This window comes from Lithobates pipiens, unplaced genomic scaffold, assembly GCF_037356315.1.
Source record: "Lithobates pipiens isolate NorthernLeopardFrog02 unplaced genomic scaffold, aLitPip1_a1.2 Scaffold_13, whole genome shotgun sequence".
NCBI lineage: Eukaryota > Metazoa > Chordata > Amphibia > Anura > Ranidae > Lithobates > Lithobates pipiens.
In genome coordinates this window covers 436,662,935-436,683,309 of record NW_027507718.1, presented here as the reverse complement: position 1 = coordinate 436,683,309, position 20,375 = coordinate 436,662,935, and the positions used below count along the sequence as shown (strand labels likewise).

At 43.9% G+C, this 20,375-nt stretch overlaps 1 protein-coding gene across 1 annotated transcript in view; it reads left to right on the top strand.

The window, feature by feature from the left end:
* The window catches only part of TBC1D19 (TBC1 domain family member 19), a 259,514-nt gene that overhangs the window by 198,607 nt on the left and 40,532 nt on the right, over positions 1-20,375 (top strand). The window contains exons 15-16 of the mRNA XM_077477677.1: positions 454-498; positions 3,573-3,605. Of these exons, the coding sequence (XP_077333803.1) occupies positions 454-498; positions 3,573-3,605 (78 nt within the window). The remainder of the gene's footprint in view (positions 1-453; positions 499-3,572; positions 3,606-20,375) is intronic.

The window sequence follows — 20,375 nt, the reverse complement described above, 5'->3', positions numbered from 1 at the left end:
ATGTAGTGCAAGGGCCTGCCTGATTGCATACAATCAGATTTGACCTCATATTATATGGTTTTGGTAAATCTGAAGACAAAAATCTGCAGAAAATCGAATAGTGTGTATGGGGCCTGAGATGCCAAAAATGCAATTTAAAAGCTCTTTTATGTAAACCACGTTTCATTTTTTATTTACTGTTCCTCGAATGTGTTCTCTTTACTAGTGAATGCCCATGTCTTTAAAATAGATTTCCTAAAGGAGGCTGTTGTGATTTTATGATAAATGATCTATCTTAATATAAATGTATTTTATTTGTTTAGGAACCATCAAAATTTCAATTACCTTGTTATGCAGTCATATGGTGTGCATATTGTCATCTTTTCTATTTGTTGGGCCTTGCCAGTAAGATTATTTCTATGTCTATAGTGCTTCAGCATCTGGAAAAAGTAACTTTCGGTCTTTTAATTGTAGGCAAGCTTGGCTTAGAAGAGTTTGCCGTTGTCTATCCACCGAATGGTAAGCTGTGCTTTGTCATCCTCTAGTGGTAGATTATGAAAATTGTACAAATATCAGTAGCTGATTGTACCAGAAGTGCAGAGAAAAAACTAAATATGCAGCTAAAATGCATTCTACATACTGTATGTTTACCTGCCAAAGGATCTGTGATTTTGACCAGCCATTCTTGTGATACAGAAACCTGTGCCGGTCAGGTCACCCTGCTTACTGGGGGAAAAAAAGAGAAGAGTGGTGATGTAAACATCATTGCTGCTTGCTGAACCGGGAAGATACATTGATTTCCAGCAGGTATGCATGCCACCTTCCTGGCTGTGCAGTATGAAAAATGTTTTGTAAATCACAAGGCTGCCTGTACAGAATTACAAAATGTTTGGTAGGTAAAACAGTAAAAGTATTTTAGGGGGGTGTCATTCCTTGTGTAGCCTGTTCTCTCAGTATGGCACCTGTTATGCATGTATGTGCCAAAAGTACACATGCAAATTATACATTACTTGCGAAAGGATTTGTAATGCAAAAACATGTTAATTACTCTCCCCCTTGGAGAAACGGTGAATGAATAGGATCTGAGGGTGCTTGTAGATTAGACTTAGCAATAGAATGCAATGCCAAGCTGCAGCTAACAAGGCTAATGGAATACCCTCATGCAGTATAAAAAGGCATACATTCAAAAGATAAATCAATAACATACCCTTTTAAAAAATACTGGTTTGGCATCATCTTGAATATGCAGTTTAGTTTTGGTCATCATTCCTCAGGAAAGTCACTGTTGATTGAGAAAGAGTTCAGCAGCAGGAAAAAAAAATAATAGGTGGGGTGGAGGACCCCAGCTATGAGGATCATTTATATAGATTACTGTTATTCACTCTGGAGAAGAGGCACTTAAGGGGTGATATGATTACATTGCTGTAACTGTAATAGTTTACTCTTAGGTCTCTGAAGAGGAAACGTGGCCATTATTTGAGATCCGAAGGAAGGAGGTTTAACCTTAGATTGCTGAAAGAGTTCTTTATTGTTAGAGTAGTTAAAATGTGGAACTCCCTCCCCCAGGAAGTGGCACTAGATGAGAGTGTCGACAACTTCAAAAACATTTAGATGTCTTCCTCAGTAAGTAGAATATAGAGGATGTGAGCTAGGGATAGGTAGCTGGTACAAAGCTCCCTGGGGTGAGCACATTTTCAAGCACAGATGCCGGCTAGTAGTGACACAGTGCTGTGTTTATTGGTGCTATTTACAAGTCCATTTACAGGTGCTGTAAAGTGTTCAACAAAATAAACAGGGCACAAACTCCAAAACAACATCCTAGCCGTTTCCTGGCACTAACTATACAAATCCACGTCCTAACTAACAGGCTGAGCAAGGCTAATGCTTGTCTCCACATACAATTTTGCAGCTTCCACCAAACTTGCAGCTCTCACAGACACGACTTGTCTGTTCCTAAGGCTTTAGAGCACTGTCTCTGAGCTTCTGCATATAGAATCAGAGGTCTCTAAAAGTGTACAAGTGGAGCCTGAGAGATGTGTAAATTTCAAACAGGGCTTTTCTAGGCTCCCTTTGAGATAAGAGCTTTGAAAATTGTTGGCGAATAAAAATTGCACACACATAGGTTGAACTAATGCCTTTTTTCAACCTTATAAACTATTCAATTATGTAACCTGTGGCCATTCTTCACTGAGATTTTCAAGTGTTTCTACTTCAGACTTGAGGTGTGGAGGGAGAGTTTCTGGCCTGAAAGGATAGTGCTCCTGTTGTCTGCCATTGAACAGAAACTTTCCAGTAAACAGTTTATACTTTTGGCAAACCATAAAGATGACCTCTGAAGATAATGTGGGTAGCTTTAAGTGGACGGGGTTCATAAAGGCTAAAAAAAAGATTGACAGCGCAGTCAGTCAAGGTCTAAGAAGAGGTAACAAGGCGAAAGGTGCTTATGGGTTTAGTTCAGCCAGATCTGGTGGCCTGCTGGAAAGAAAAGTTGTCTGCCTCCATACTAACTCCTGAAAATAAAGCTCTCTTGCTACAGAGCAGTTTATCTGGAGTTTCACCTTAACAAGGTCACTGATTTTTTTTTTTTCTGTGTTCTTTAGACATGATACAGCTTATGTTGCAACAATGCTATGAAACACTTTTTATTTTGTTTCTTACCATTTTATTCAGCAGCCCTTGATGCAAAAAGTGGAGGCTAGAAGCATTGTAACAAAGTAAAGAGATCCAGAAAGTTTCAGAAACCCATATTCCTCTAAAGCAGTGGTCTCCAAACTGTGGCCCGAGGGCCCGATGTGACCCTTTGTTTACCTTTATCCCGCCCTTGGGGCACTATTCCTTCCATTGACACCAACCACAGGGCATATTGACTGCCAACAAAAGGGCACTATTCCACCCACTGACACCAACGGCAGGACAGTATTCTTCCCACTGACACCAATGATGGTGCACTATTCCTTCCCCTGATACCACCAATGGGGAAATATTCCTCTCTTGAATACCAAGGCTAGGGAATTGTTTAACTGGCCACAGTCCGGCCCCCTCAAAGTCTGAAGGACAGTAAACCATCCCTTTGTTTATAAAGTTTGGAGACCCCTGCTCTAAAGGATCAAGAAAAATAAACAAAAGCTTTACAGTTTCATTTCCTAGCAAAGCACACTTTTTTTTGGGGGGGGGGGGGGGAATTACATCATATGTAGTGGTAAATCAATAGCATATCTCTTTTAGCATCAGGACCCACTTTACAATTATACCATTATACCAACTGATGCTGCTTGCGATGACAACTTTTATTGCATGTGCATGTGATCACTAAGGGCAGAGTCATTATATATCTTACACGGAAGCAAAAAGCACAGCATCCTGGTCTAATTAAAGGACCATATGGATGCTTTTTGTTTCCTTTTGTTATAATTCAATCCTGATAGCTGTCTTACAATAAAAACCATGTTTTGCAAGATGGTGTAAAGCAACACCTTAATCATTACTTTGAACATCTCTTACAAAACTGAACAACCTACGATATGATCTTGTAGATAATTCCAAGTCGTTTGTATGTTGGAGTATTAATACATTGTATGTCTTATGTTTTATAGGGGTAATTCCATTTCATGGCTTTTCAATGTACGGTAAGTGAGACGTAAAGTAACAGAAGCTTTAACAAGGTGTGACTGCTGTAAATCTGGCCACCACATGCTTTGATGCAGCACACGTATACTGGTGTGGTCATACACCGAACAGGATTGAGTTGATCAGGGATGAAGTCGGATAAGTAAAATCTTAGTAATAATGGAAATTACAAATTACATCAGCTATTCTCCCTGCCGTGGTTGCAAACTTTTTTATGTTTAACGCCGATTGTTTTATTGGAGAGTTAAAAAAGAAAATTACAAGAAAAAACACATGCAAACATTCGTACATAGTGTGTTTCAACATTTTGCAATCCATAAGGATATATTACATAATCCTCCAAAAAAATGGTCAGTGATCCATTGGAGGACCTTCCTACTTAGTCATCATAGATTACCACATATACTGTTCGCAGTAGAGAATATACCCTATGTAGAGTGCCAGAAACTATACAAAAAGTAGAAAGGGCAACTCCATTCCTTAATAACATAACAAAAAAGAAAGGTAAGGGCATCAAAATGTTCATTGTGGTTTAATTTGTTGTTCTGACTTAAGGAGTCTATATACTCAATAACCCATATGCTGACCAAGACTCCCACTTTCTGTCATAGATTAGCGTAGTATCCATGATAGTGCGATATACCTTTTCCACGAGCTGTATAGCCCCCATACATTTAAGGATCTGCTCCCAAGGGACACCAGGTGTGCGCCAGAACAGAGCAATTGTCCAGTGAACTGCACTGAACCGGGTGTGGGACAATTTTTGTTCTGGAGGGTAGACTTTGGGTAAGTCAACAAAAAAAAGACACATCTGATGTGTCATTGTCACTTGAATACCTGTGATCATGGCGACCTTAGAAGATACAGTGGTGTGAAAAAGTGTTTGCCCCCTTCCTCATTTCCTGTTCCTTTGCATGTTTGTCACACTTAAGTGTTTCGGATCATCAAACCAATTTAAACAATAGTCAAGGACAACACAAGTAAACACAAAATGCAATTTGTAAATGAAGGTGTTTATTATTAAAGGTGAAAAAAAATCCAAACCATCATGGCCCTGTGTGAAAAAGTGATTGCCCCCCTTGTTAAAACATACTATAACTGTGGTTGTCCACACCTGAGTTCAATTTCTCTAGCCACACCCAGGCCTGATTATTGCCACACCTGTTCACAATCAAGGCATCACTTAAATAGGAGCTGCTTGACACAGTAAGGTCCACCAGAAGATCCTTAAAAGCTACACATCATGCCGAGACCCAAAGAAATTCAGGAACAATTGAGAAAGAAAGTAATTGAGATCTATCAGTCTGGAAAGGGTTATAAAGCCATTTCCAAAGCTTTGGGAATCCAGCGAACCACAGTGAGAGCCATTATCCACAAATGGCGAAGACATGGAACAGTGGTGAACCTTCCCAGGAGTGTCCGGCCGCCCAAAATTACCCCAAGAGCGCAGCGACGACTCATCCAAGAGGTCACAAAAGACCCCACAACAACGTCCAAGGAACTGCAGGCCTCACTTGCCTCAGTTAAGGTCAGCGTTCATGCCTCCACCATCAGGAAAAGACTGGGAAAAAATGGCCTGCATGGCAGAGTTCCAAGGAGAAAACCACTGCTGAGCAAAAAGAACATCAAAGCTCGTCTCAATTTCTCCACAACACATCTTGATGATCCCCAAGACTTTTGGGACAACATTCTGTGGACCGATGAGACAAAAGTGGAACTCTTTGGAAGGTGTGTGTCCAAGTATATCTGGCGTAGAAGGAACACTGCATTTCATAAAAAGAACATTATACCAACAGTAAAATATGATGGTGGTAGTGTGATGGTCTGGGGCTGTTTTGCTGCTTCAGGACCTGGAAGACTTGCCGTGATAAAAGGAACTATGAATTCTGCTGTCTACCAAGAGATCCTGAAGGAGAATGTCCGACCATCTGTTCGTGTACTCAAGCTGAAACGAACTTGGGTTCTGCAGCAGGACAATGATCCTAAACACACCAGCAAGTCCACCACCGAATGGCTGAAGAAAAACAAAATGAAGACTTTGGAGTGGCCTAGCCAAAGTCCTGACCTGAATCCTATTGAGATGTTGTGGTATGACCTTAAAAAGGCCGTTCATGCTCGAAAACCCTCTAATGTAACTGAATTAGGACAATTCTGCAAAGATGAGTGGGCCAAAATTCCTCCAGGACGCTGTAAATTGCACGTTATCGCAAACGCTTGGTTGCAGTTGTTGCTGCTAAGGGTGGCCCAACCAGTTATTAGGTTTAGGGGGCAATCACTTTTTCACACAGGGCCATGATGGTTTGGATTTTTTTTCACCTTTAATAATAAACACCTTCATTTACAAATTGCATTTTGTGTTTACTTGTGTTGTCCTTGACTATTGTTTAAATTGGTTTGATGTTCCGAAACACTTAAGTGTGACAAACATGCAAAGGAACAGGAAATGAGGAAGGGGGCAAACACTTTTTCACACCACTGTACTTTCTGCCAGATCTGCTTAAGAGCCCTACAACTCCAAAACATATGCAAGTGTTTCCCCCTTTCTGGGCTACCCCTGAAGCAATTTTCTGGGACTGTGGGTAGAACCTGTGTACTTTTGAAGGGGTGTAGTACCAACTAATGTGAAGTTTAACAACAGTTTCCTTCAATGCCATGGATTTTGTGCATTTAAACATATTAGAAATCATATCTAACCAGTTTTCAGGGGAAGTTTCCTGGCCAGTCTCTGCTTCCCAGCCAAGCATAGCCGCAGACTTTACCGGAAGACCGAGTCCATTCAAATAATTATACATAATGGAGTTGCAGACTTTTTTGAGGAAGTCAGTATCTTATTAAGTGTAATATTTTGATAGGGGTTCAATAAAAAGCACCTGAACTGTGGAAGCTTTGCTCAAAAAAGGCAAAGGCCTAGTCACTAGTATTGCCTGTGGTCTCCCTACATCTGATTTTTTTTCCCCATTACTGGCTTACCATGCCCTGTTCAGCACTGTGTCTCTGCGTGGAGGCAGCCACCTTTGTGAAGGCAGGGCTGTGCTTCCTGCCCCTCTGATGACTGGTGGTCTGATGACTAATGAAATGCGACCTGTTTTGGGGTAAGTGGGCGTCATGTGAGATGATCCTCTCCTTTCAGAAATTACACCCAATGTTGTAGCAATATCTTGGCAAACAGGGTATGCTAAGTTTGTGAAACTTAAGGCCCCATTCATACCTCAGCATTTTGTAGCTTGAAGCTCATAACTCCAAAACACGGGGGGAGAAAGTTGGTTCACAACTCCACTCCAGTTTGCCTGAAGCTCAAAAAAGTTCTGATGCTTTTTTTTGTATCTCAAATTCGGAAGAGTTGCAGATTTTTGGCACTTTTTTATTCCCTTAAAAATAAATGGAAATGTGCGTTTTTGTGCAATTTCTGCTCAAATGAAAAATTGTAAATGAAAAAAAAAAATTGTAATAATGTATGAATAAATAAATGTAAAATAAATACACAAATTAAAAAAACATCATAAATAAAATATTATGTAATAAATAATATTAATTGACCCCTAACCATAAAAAATATTAAATTATTATTAACAATAATAAAATAAACACCCAAACAAAAAATGAATTATTATTAATGTATTTAATTTGTGTTAGGATTAGGGTGTTTATTATTATTTTATTAATAGTTAGTAAGGTTGAATAAAGACACCTGTCCATTCAGTTCAACCTGAGTGAGTGTCTACAATTGTCCCTATCCCTGTACATTGCACACTCACATCGGTCCCTACCATCAAGGAGCCCACATTCCAAGGTCCCCGTTCATATACTAGGGCCAATTTGGGACAGAAGCCAATTAACCTACCTACATGTCTTTGGAGTGTGTCAGGAAACCGGAGTACCCGGAGGAAACCCACGCAGGCACAGAGAGAACATGCAAACTCCAGACAGGTAGTGTCGTGGTTGGGATTCAAACCAGCGACCCTTTTTACTGCTAGGTGAGAGTGCTAACCACTACACCACTGTGCCGCCCTAATATTCTTTTATTTAATTTTTTTAAAGGGTTAGGGGTTAATTGTTTCTTTCTATATTTATTATTATATAGTATTCATGTATTGTATTTACTTATTATTCATGATTATTTTTATTCATTTTTTGTATTATTTTTTTTTTTTTTATATTCACTTCTTTTTAGTATAATAGTAGTCATAGTCCAAATAAATAAATAATAAGACAGTAGCTAGTAAAAAAGGGGGAGGACAGTTTGAAAACATCCATTATTTCACCATTGTAAGGTGTGGGTCAGCATACCTGTATGCCAAGACTAAGAAAAATATTGGGGGAAAAAAAACAAGAAAAAAGGTATAAAGCGACCCCCAAATGGTATGTAAAGTTAAGAAGAAATGTTTTTTGGACTTGTTAGTCAAATCACATAGAGATATCAAATACCTCCACCAAATAATGTTGTTCATTAAAAACTTACTAAACACAAGGGCCCAGACATGGACAGACAGACAGCATACAGTATGGGGCATACAACCATTTTCATACTAGTGTGCAATAATAAGACAATAAATAAGATATTAACCCAAACCCCAAACCCTAATCCTAACCCTAACCTAACCTTAACTCTAACCCCTTGCCCTAAAAAAAATAATAATAATAATAATAAAAAAAAATAAAGAAATCTGATGGAAAAGCTAAAAAAAGCTGAAAAACCTAGCAACAAATGATGCAGCAGATGATAGTTTTCTCTAGTGACAAATAAAAAAAATAGCAAAGCTCAAAAACTTCTGAAAACGCACGAAAAACGCTCATATTTGCTACGCTCAAGTTTGAATGCATAGAGTAAAGGTGGTGCTGTGCTGATGAAGTCATGTAGGTGTGACGATACGCGTTGGGACTAAGCGACAGGCTACCAGAAGTGACGCGGAAGTATGTTTTTGGTCACTGAAAAGTGAGTAACTTATCAGCTGTTTTAATATTAATATATCGGTTAAACGTTATCACGCTATCGGAGCATTCTTTCTTATACAATACAATCGAGGAGATTAACGGGTGGGATCTCCAGGGAGCATCATTCAGCATAGAGGCCTACAAGCTGGACACATTTCTGTAGGACCCTTTGAGACCAGTGGAGACGCACAGATCCTAAGAGAGCCAGCCATCTTATGCTATTACCTTACACCAGTAAGGTGAGAGGCTTGAGAGCACAGAGATGTCATCACAACAGGACGGAAAAGGCATCAGTCACTTTATTCGCTATTACTAATTGAGGAAGACACCAGTCACTTATTGAACTTCATTCATCAGACCTATAGTATCGGTCTGTTGGACGTTTATTTTATTGATGTTTTCATTTGTTTTATATATATATATATATATATATATATATAATCACATTAGCCACTTTTGTATGGTAAGTACTGTACATGGAAATTTTATTGTGGGAAATTATTATCATCGTTATATTTGCATTGTTCATATTTATTTCACCATTTACATGATCACATTATTATTTGACAGCGCAGCACCAGCTTTACCCTATATATATATACCTCATTAGCTATGGATTATTGGCATCTGCAGCAGTCAGCATTTTTCCACTTAAAGTGATAGTAGCATGGGAGAATTCTCTTTTATATACAAGTTTGAATGCAGCCTTAGTGACTCCACCCAGAAGAGACTTCTAAAGATAAGGGGGGTTCCCATCTGGGAACACCTTGTCCCAAAGGGGCCATCACATGTACATTTTCTGTATGCAAAGCAGTGCAGATCCAGACTTGAATGCGATTTATCTGTTTAACCACGGACTTCATAGGCAGTAGGGCAAGAGAAGGTGGAATACCCTAAAACTCAATGCTCAGGCTTGTCAGACTAGAAGTCACTTGTTGGGTCTCAGTTTCCAGAGGCATTACACACAACTTCTTATGAAGCATGTTATGGGTTATGGTCCACAGAACTGGAGGTTGTAGTGATTCTCTGTTCAAGTGATGACTCTAATCATACATAGGATTGCCCTATGTATACATCTGATATCCTGGTGTTATATTATGCAATTTTATTGAATGCTTTTATAATAAAGTTTTGATGCAATTTTTGCTAGATCTTGTTGGATTTTCCTCACTGCTACATTTAAAGTCTCAATATGTTTGGACAAAATCTGTTTATTTTGTTCTTACATACACCATGTACAAAAAAAAAATAAAAAACCCATAATGCATCACAGTCCCTGGTGTGGTCACATACAGTTGAGGACAGCAGGTGATATTATGGATGTTCGTACATGAAATACATGTCAATACAAACACTTAATGTGGTTTAGGTATCAGTGATGACTTTATTTGGGCTACATTTTTTTCTGTTGTAGTATGGTGTGTTTTAGGCATGTTTTATTATACATCCCTGTAGAAAGTATGTTTTGCTGGAAATTGCACCAAAAATGCATCAAGCAGACTTTGTTTTTGGTAACACACAGTCATATACCATATAAGTCTATGTGTACTGTAGCTTTTTCAATGAAATTTTTGATGACTGCTCACATTTACAAAAAGCTAACCAACACAAAACATTTCACAAAAGAGCTGGATGCTTAATCTTCGTAAAATAGTAAATGTCATTACAAGACAAGAGACGCTGCATATGTCACACGGCTTTATAAACACAGCCAGGGGATTTTTACAGAAGGAAGTTGCTGCAGGTAAATGTGACATTTTCATGACAGAGCTAGTATGGAATTTTAATTGTAGTTCTATCCTGTCCAGAAAAGAGCAAACATAAAGCTTTGGGACCATGGCTGTTTATGTAAGGTTGAACATTCATCCTGTGGAGCTCCTGGGTGTCAATTATCTGAACATACTATGTACACCTATGAATCACATCATAGTAAAGAAAGAGACATATTTAAATAGAAACCTGCGCCTTTCCTGTCATTATATGACATAAGTGAAGCTGGGATTTTTTTTTATAAACAAGGCTAGACTAGACCTTTAAAAATCACAAGAGGCACAGCTTTTTTTTTTTATGACTTGTCAGTATATACAGTAGATGAAACCACAAACAAAACTGTGTTTGCACTGAGGCTCCATGCACACTAGCTTAAAAAAACACTCATAGCTTCTAGAAGCAAATAGTGTTATTCTATGTGCCCATGCACACTATTTTAGTCTAGAAGCGTTTTTGAAGCTTCAGCTTCTAGGAGCAGAAAGGGTTTTTGGGAGCATTTTGCCAGCAGAAAAAAAGAGCTGAAAGTTCCTAACTGGCTGGCATAAAAAAGCTATTATAAGCATTTTTCATTCAGCGTTTTTTAGCTTTTGGTATGCATGGCGCCTTAGAGACTTTACCTGTACCCCCCACCCCCAATAAATTGCTACGCCTGGGCATCAGGTATTTGCACCCGCCATAAGCATAGAAGAACACAGAGGGTACATAGGCCTAGCTCATTATCCTCAATACATGTTTTATTTAATTAAAATGGAGGTGAATGTACTCACAAACCAGTGATTGTGTCATAGCATTATCATAAAATCATCCACTTAAATCCATATGCGAAAATCCACAGCACTTGTAGTTACATCGGCTAACACGTTTCAAGGTTTCCCTCTTCTTCAGAGCCTTGTTTTGGATGTCTTATGCTGTGTACACATGACTGGACTTTTCAACAGCAAAGTTCCCGACGGAACGAATCTGTCGGATAATTCAATCGTGTGTGGGCTATTGAACTTCCTTTTTCTAGTCCCGTCGTACGTCATAGTGTTAAACGATCGGACTTTGGTGTGATCGTGTGTAGGCAAGTCCGTTTCAGCGGAACTCCGTCAAAGTCCATCAGAGTTCATTGCGACGGAAAGTCCGGTCATGTGTACGTAGTATTAGTGTTGACAGGGAACTTTTCAGTCATTTCTGTTTAGTGCTGCTGTACATACAGCAGCTCACCAACGTGAGTACTAAGGATGAGCCGAACACCCCCCTGTTCGGTTCGCACCAGAACCTGCAAACAGACCTAAACTTCTTGTGAACTTTAGAACCCTATTAAAGTCTATGGGACTCGAACGTTCACAATCTAAAGTGCTAATTTTAAAGGTTACTATGCAAGTTACTGTCCTAAAAAGTGTTTGGGGACCTGGGTCCTGCCCCAGGGGACATGGATCAATGCAAAAAAAAAGTTTTAAAAACGGCCGTTTTTTCAGGAGCAGTGATTTTAATAATGATTAAAGTGAAACAATAAAAGTATAATATTCCTTTAAATTTCGTACCTGGGGGGTGTCTATAGTATGCCTGTGAGGGGGCGCATGTTTCCCATGCTTAGAACTGTCCCTGCACAAAGTGTAATTTCGCAAGGAAAAAAAGTCTTTTAAAATCACTTTCCATTGTCGGCTCCCGTAATGCAGAGAACACTCAATGAGTGTGCTCTGTATTAGCCGACAATTCATTCATTGATAAAAAAAAAATTAAAATTAAAAAGCATGGGGGTTCCCCTAAATTCAATTACCAGGCCCTTCAGGTCTGGTATGGATATTAAGGGGAACCCCGCATCAAATTTAAAAAAAAATTTACGTGGGGGTCCCCCTAAAAATCTATACCAGACCCTTTATCCGAGCACGCAACCTGGCAGACCGCAGAAAAAGAGGGGGGGACGAGAGAGCAGCCCCCCTTCCTGAATCGTACCAGGTCACATGCCCTCAACATTGGGAGGATGCTTTGGGGGTCTGTGACCCCTCAAAGCACCATGTCCCCATGTTGATGTGGACAAGGGCCTCATCCCCACAACCCTGGCCGGTGGTTGTGGGGATCTGCAGGCAGGGGGCTTATCAGAATCTGGAAGCTCCCTTTAACAAGGGGACCCCCAGATCCCGGCCCCCCTGTTTGAAATGGTAAGGGGGTACAAAAGTACCCCTACCATTTCACAAAGAAAGTGTAAAAATGGTTAAATAAGACAAACACACTTTTGAAAAATTCCTTTATTAAAAATAAAAAATAAATAAAAAAAAAGATCCCAGCGGTGGTAATCCACTCTTGCTATCCAGTGATGGATGATCATCTCTCCGGGGTCCAGCGATGGCTGATCTGATCCAGCGACGGGTGATTTTCAGTCCAGCGCTGTCCATACGCTTAAGTAAAGGCAGCTGGAACAGCCAGCAACCGAATACAACAACTCCTTCCGCATCCATATAGGCATCCCCTGATCAACTTGCGCGCTAATAGCCTCAAGCACGGCGGCAAGTCTGATACCTAGCCCCACCTCAGGATCAATACCCTGATCAGGATCATCATCTTAGGCCCATAGTACCATCAACAGCATCCACAAACCATGTGCTACTTCAAATACTCAGCTGAAGTTCTGCACAGACTAAGGAACATAAACACCACATTGCCATCTTCCATACAAAAAATACTTCAAAGAAAACAACTATTAAAAACCGGACGACAACCAGCTCCCAACCACAGGAAGACATCTACTCGACCACTACAATTAGATTGCGCCTTGATTAACGCCAGGTCTGCAGTCAAACATAGACTGGAAGTACACGACTTCATCATCGAGAACAATGTAGACTGCCTCTTCATCACCGAAAGCTGGTTAACCTCTGACTGCAACACCATCCTCACCGAATTGGTGCCGGAAAACTACAGGATCCTAACCGAACACCGGATAGGGAAAAAAGGAGGAGGCCTAGCAGTGATCTTTAAAGATCACCTGGATCTCACTAAACCATCATCTCAGAACCCAGTGTCTTTTATGGAAACCCTGACGCTACATTTTCAACCAACACCCCATGACACCACTCATATACTACTGTGCTACAGACCACCGGGACCAAAGTCCAATCTTCTTTCACCCCTCACGGAATCCTTTGCAATGCACACCCTAAAATTCAAAAATTTCCTGGCACTCGGAGATTTCAACCTTTGGGCAAACGAGCCTAAAGACCCCATCGCGACTGCCTGCATCAATCAACTAGAAGAACTGGGTCTACAGCAACTGATAAAGACTCCCACGCATGGGTCAGGACACACCCTGGACCTCATTTTCAAAAAGAACATCGACGTCAACATACTCGACAACATAACTCTGCCATGGACGGATCACCACGCCATCAAATTCAAAATCACTACCAACATCACCAACGCAAAACGGAAACCTGTAACAACGCACTGGACCAGATCGCATAAAAAACTGTACTCCGAAGCCTTCAAAACCACTTTGTCCAAAAAAATATCTACAATAACCTTAAACCACTCTACGGAGGAAACACTCAACTCCCTGAACAAGGCATTACTGCAATCAGCAGACTCGGTAGCACCAAAACGCAGGGCTCTCATCAGGAAGAAAAATGCTGGATGGTTTAATAGCTCCCTCTCCGTACTAAAGCAAGAACGCAGAAGAGCGGAAAGAACATGGAGAAGAAATCCCACCGAGGAAAACCTATTTAACTACAAAGGTCTGACAGAGAATTATCGGAAAGCAATCTTCAAAGCCAAAAAGGACCACTTCTCATATACAATCTCAACGGCCGCAAACCAACCACGGGAACTGTTTAAACTGGTTAATCAATCAATGAATCCGGTGTGCCTAGAACCCCCAGAAAGCGAATCCCAGGATTACTGTGACAAACTGTCGGATTTTTTCATCAATAAAGTCAAAACCATCAGGGAAACAATTTGTCAGAAGAAAACATCCAACCTCAGCCAGCAAATACATAAAGAGGATGTCCGCACCAACATACCGCAACCGCCAAAATTTTCACTATCCCCAATTACCGTAGACACCGCAAAAAACATCATTAATAAACTGCGTGACAGTACCTCACCTATTGACATCATCCCCACAAAACTACTGAAAGAATGCTCCGACATCGTGGCTCCAACCATAACCCACCTCATAAACCGATCATTCCACGAAGGGATTGTTCCCAGCATCCTCAAACAAGGCATCGTCAAACCTCTACTCAAGAAACCAAACCTGGACCCTCAGGATCCAAACAACCGTAGGCCGATTCTAAGATCATGGAGAAAGCTGTAGTACATCAGCTACAACTTCACCTGGATACTCACAAACTCCTGAACCCGCTGCAATCAGGCTTCCGCCCGGGTCATGGAACAGAAACAGCTCTCCTCAAGATTTGGGATGACGCCCTCGAAGCTGCAGATGACGGAGAGCCGTGTCTCCTCGTACTGCTAGACCTAAGTGCAGCGTTTGATACAGTAGATCACAATACTCTACTCGTCCGCCTCACAGAAGTAGCCGGAGTCCAAGACATAGATCTCCATTGGTTCGCGTCCTTCCTAGGAAATCGGTCACAGACAGTGAAACTAGGAAAATTCCTCTCCGAAACTCGGGCAGTCACCTGCGGAGTCCCTCAAGGCTCTCCGTTGTCACCCGTTCTCTTCAACATTTACATTCGCCCACTCCTTCAAATCATCAGATGCTCAGATCTCTGCTTCCACTCTTAGGCCGCGTACACACGCGCGGACTGTTTGCCCAAGCTTGTTCGTCAAACAGTTTCGGCAAACAGTCCGCTCAAAATTTGCATGAGCGGACTTGCCCACACACGAGTGGACTGTTTGACGAACAAGGTTGGGCAAACAGTTCGCTCAACTTTTGAAATGAACGGACTCGCCCACGTAAGGAGGAGGCAAATCCGCCCATTTCGAGCGCGTGTACAGGTAGGCGGGGCCCGCGAAGGAGACGTCGCGGGCTCCGCCGCCTGGAATGGGCTTAAAGGGGAAACCCAACGCCGAAAAAAATCGGCGTGGGGGTTCCCCCAAAGTCCACACCAGACCCTTGTCCGAGCACGCTACCCGGCCGGCCAGGAAAGGGGGGCGAGCGAGCGCGCCCCCCCTCCTGAGCCGTACCAGGCCGCGTGCCCTCAACATGGGGGGGTGCCTTGGGGAAGGGGGGGCCGCGCGGCCCCCCCACCCCAAAGCACCTTGTCCCCATGTTGATGAGGACAAGGGCCTCTTCCCGACAACCCTGGCCGTTGGTTGTCGGGGTCTGCGGGCGGGGGGCTTATCGGAATCTGGGAGCCCCCTTTAAGAAGGGGGCCCCCGGATACCGGCCCCCCACCCTATGTGAATGAGTATGGGGTACAATGTACCCCTACCCATTCACCTGTGAAATAAAGTACAAAAAAAAACACAACACAGGGAAAAAATATTTTATTGCACAGCTCCGGGGGTCTTCCGTCTTCGGGGGTCTTCTCGCCGGACTCCTCCGCTATCTGTGTGTAGCTCTTTTACTAGCGGAAGAGTCCGGCTTTCTTCCTCCCCGCCGCCGGCCTCTTCTCCCGACTTCGGGGGTCTTGTCCCCCTCTTCGGTTCTTCTGCCGGGCCACCGCGCCTTCTTGTAGCTCTTTTACAGGCGGTGGCCCGGTCTTCTGTCGCCGCCGTCGTCGTCGCCGCCGCCTTCCGTTCTTGTTCTTCTTCTTGTTCTTCTTCTTCTTCTCCTGGAGATGTTGACTCGACGAGCTCTCCGGCCGGAATGCCAGAGCCGCGCTGAGCGGTCACTTATATAGTGACAATGGGGCGGTGTCACATGGTATATGTCACATGGGTTGGTCACATGGTGACCCCGCCCCCTTACGATGTCATAGTCCCCATGTGACATCAACCCATGTGACCAACCCATGTGACATATACCATGTGACACCGCCCCATTGTCACTATATAAGTGACCGCACAGCGCGGCTCTGGCATTCCGGCCGGAGAGCTCGTCGAGTCAACATCTCCAGGAGAAGAAGCAGAAGAACAAGAACAAGAACGGAAGGCGGCGGCGACGACAGCGGCGACAGAAGACCGGGCCACCGCCTGTAAAAGAGCTACAAGAAGGCGCGGTGGCCCGGCAGAAGAACCGAAGGCGGCGACAGAAGAACGGAAGGCAGCGGCGACAGAAGACCGGGCCACCGCCTGTAAAAGAGCTACAAGAAGGCGCGGTGGCCCGGCAGAAGAACCGAAGAGGGGGACAAGACCCCCGAAGTCGGGAGAAGAGGCCGGCGGCGGGGAGGAAGAAAGCCGGACTCCTCCGCTAGTAAAAGAGCTACACACACATAGCGGAGGAGTCCGGCGAGAAGACCCCCGAAGACGGAAGACCCCCGGAGCTGTGCAATAAAATATTTTTTCCCTGTGTTGTGTTTTTTTTTGTACTTTATTTCACAGGTGAATGGGTAGGGGTACATTGTACCCCATACTCATTCACATAGGGTGGGGGGCCGGTATCCGGGGGCCCCCTTCTTAAAGGGGGCTCCCGGATTCCGATAAGCCCCCCGCCCGCAGACCCCGACAACCAACGGCCAGGGTTGTCGGGAAGAGGCCCTTGTCCTCATCAACATGGGGACAAGGTGCTTTGGGGTGGGGGGGCCGCGCGGCCCCCCCTTCCCCAAGGCACCCCCCCATGTTGAGGGCACGCGGCCTGGTACGGCTCAGGAGGGGGGGCGCGCTCGCTCGCCCCCCTTTCCTGGCCGGCCGGGTAGCGTGCTCGGACAAGGGTCTGGTGTGGACTTTGGGGGAACCCCCACGCCGATTTTTTTCGGCGTTGGGGTTCCCCTTTAAGCCCATTCCAGGCGGCGGAGCCCGCGACGTCTCCTTCGCGGGCCCCGCCTACCTGTACACGCGCTCGAAATGGGCGGACTTTCCGAGCGGGAACAGTCCGCTCATTTCGAAAGTACAGCGGACAGGCCCACACACGGGCGGACTGTTCGCTCAAACACAGTTTCAGCGGACAGTTTTTCGGAATTTCCGAAAGACTTTGTCCGTCCAACTGTCCGCTGAAACTGTCCGCTGAAAGCCCACACACGAGCGGACTGTCCGCCCAAACACTGTTCAGCGGACAAGGTTGGGCGAACAACTTTATTTCCGGATCAATGGAAAAAAAGATCACCAACAACAACTTGAAAACTGCCTCAAATCAATAGAGGACTGGATGACCACCAACTCCCTCCAGCTGAACCAATCAAAGACAGAGCTTCTTATCTTACACCAAAATCATAAGCCCGCAACCAAAACCTCCTGGTCTCCACCAACCGTCTTTGGGCAGACTATCTCCCCAAAGACCAAAGCGAAGAGTCTCGGGGTTATTTTAGACGCACAAATGTCAATGGATGCGCAAATAGGATCTGTAGTCAGTCGATCTCACCATCTGCTGCGCATGCTTCGCAGACTCATCCCTTTTATCCCAAAGAATGACAAAGCAGTGGTAGTTGGAACAATCATTAATTCACGACTGGACTACGCAAACTCGCTTTACATAGGATTACCACAATATCAACTTGCACGATTACAACTGATCCAAAACACGGCGGCAAGGCTGATAACAGGAAAAAAAGCCTGGGAATCCATTTCTCCTTCACTGAGGAGCTTACATTGGCTAACCGTAAAAAATCGGATCACGTTCAAGACCCTTTGCCTCACCCACAAATGCGTGCATAGAGAAGCTCCGCAATACCTAATGGAGAAAATAAATCATTACACACCAAACCGCAGTCTTCGATCAGCCAACAAAAACCTCCTCCTCGTGCCCAAAGCCCGGTATAAATCCAAGGGGGATCGGAGATTCGCTGTCCAAGGGCCTCGGCTATGGAATGCTCTACCAATCAACATCCGCCTGGAAGAAAATCACCTGGCTTTTAGGAAAAAACTCAAGACCTTCCTCTTTTAGCAGATGATCAAAGCTCGCCACAGCGCCTAGAGGCGATTCAGTTCGCATTGTGCGCTATATAAGTATTTCATTCATTCATTCATTCATTCATGCATCCGTCTTCTGTCTCCACTGCGGAGACACTGCGGGGATGCCAGTGCTGATGTTTCTTATATTAGGAGGGTCGGGGCCACCCATCACCTGACCCCAGCGATCATCCGTCGCTGGATAGCAAGAATGGATTACCACCGCTGGAATCTTTTTTTTTTTTTTTAATAAAGGAATTTTTCAAAAGTGTGTTTGTCCTGATGGGTCTGGTATTTTATTATATCTTTTCATGTGATATCACTGAAGAAATTACACTTTGTGATTCCCTGGCTTCCATCTGGTCTTCCAGAAACCGCATTCTGCTGTAGTACCACAGACTGGGTACATACACATCCTCTGCTGCAGCTCCTGATCTCATGGAAGCCTGGACCTTATTAAGCTCCTTCCTGTGCTTCTCAAGCTACCAATTTTCCTATCCACAAACTCAATGTCTGCGTCGGGGACCTGCGTCTTCACATATTCCAGCAGTTTCTCCAGCGATGCTTTCCTAGCTGGTTTATTTCGATATAAGGGGTTTTTAGCCTCCCACAAATTTTGCATATCCCTGTATTTTTCTATGAAGTGGCCCATGAATTCCGGGTCTTTGAATTGTTTCATATTTGCTGCAAGACAAAACACAAGACAAAAACACTAAATAGGTTAAAGAGGAAGTAAACCCTGATGGGTTTACTTCCTCTTTTTTTCCCTGCAAAGGTAAAGCATAATGGACTACTATGCATCGCATAGTAGCTCATTATGTGTCACTTACCTGACACAGGAGCCAGCGAAGTCGCCGCTGATCCCTGTAGTCCGCCGCGTCCATCTTGCTGGTGGCGTCTCGCAGCTCCGACCAATGACAGCGGCGAAGCCGCGATGACGTCACTCCCGCGCATGCGCACGGGAGTCGCGCCTCGCAGCTCCGCCGCTGTCATACGGCGAGGCCGCGATGACGTCACTCCCGCGCATGCGCACGGGAGTCGACAAATTTGGCAACTCCATTCTTGGACTTGCCGCATTTAGTGCGCATGCGCGCCGCTGTCTACGGCGCATGCGCCGTAGACAGCGGTGCCCATTTTCGGGCAAATATCTCCTAAACCATATAGGTTTAGGAGATATTACTTGGACCTACAGGTAAGCCTTAATCTAGGCTTACCTGTAGGTCAAAGTTGTTTGGAAGGGTTTACTTCCATTTTAAACTCTCCTAATCTTATCCCAGTATAAGCCTCAATCTAGAATCAGTATAGGCCACTGATGTACCAAAGTTAAGATGTTACCTTTGTTAGAACGTACGTCCTCCTTCCTCAGCACACCGAACATAGGTATGACACACGCGTCTTAACTTTATATACACTGCGCATGCGTGAAACTCCGCTTGCGTCGTCCACCCCTGACGTTCTTTCTCGAAGATTCCCCCCCCCCCCGGCTCCTTCAGTGGGAGAGAAACATGGCAGAGATACAGCAGGTGGTCACTACTACTAGTGGTAACGAGGAGGAAAGCCCGGCGGCCGAAATGTCTCAATCCAGGAGGAGGTTTAAGCCCTTGTACACACGGTTGGAGATTCCAATGGAATGTGTCCTATCGGACCGTTTTGAGGGATATTCCGACTGTGTGTGGTCTGCATCGGACTGTTTCCGTCGGAATATCCGACGGACCAAGTTTTCCAACTTGCCGGTAAAATTTTCCGACAAAATGCTCCTATCGGACATACTCCGATCATGTGTAGCCTACTCCGACGGACAAAGTGCCACGCATGCTCAGATAAAATTCCTAGACCAAAGCTATTGGCTACTAGCCTGAACGTAGTCCCGTCGTAACAAAATAACGTCATCACGTTATGTACAATCGGACTTTCCGACAATTTAGTCCGACCGTGTGTATGCAACATCACTTCCGGACCTCTTCTGGAATTAATCCGTCGGAATTACTCTGATGGATTTGGTTGTCAGAATCTCCGACCGTGTGTACAAGGGCTAAGGCCTCTAATATATCCTTTGAAGAGATGGTGGAGATGGTCCACATATTGAAGAGGGCCGATTTATGATGGCAAGAATGGACCGTACCCAAATCCAATCTGCG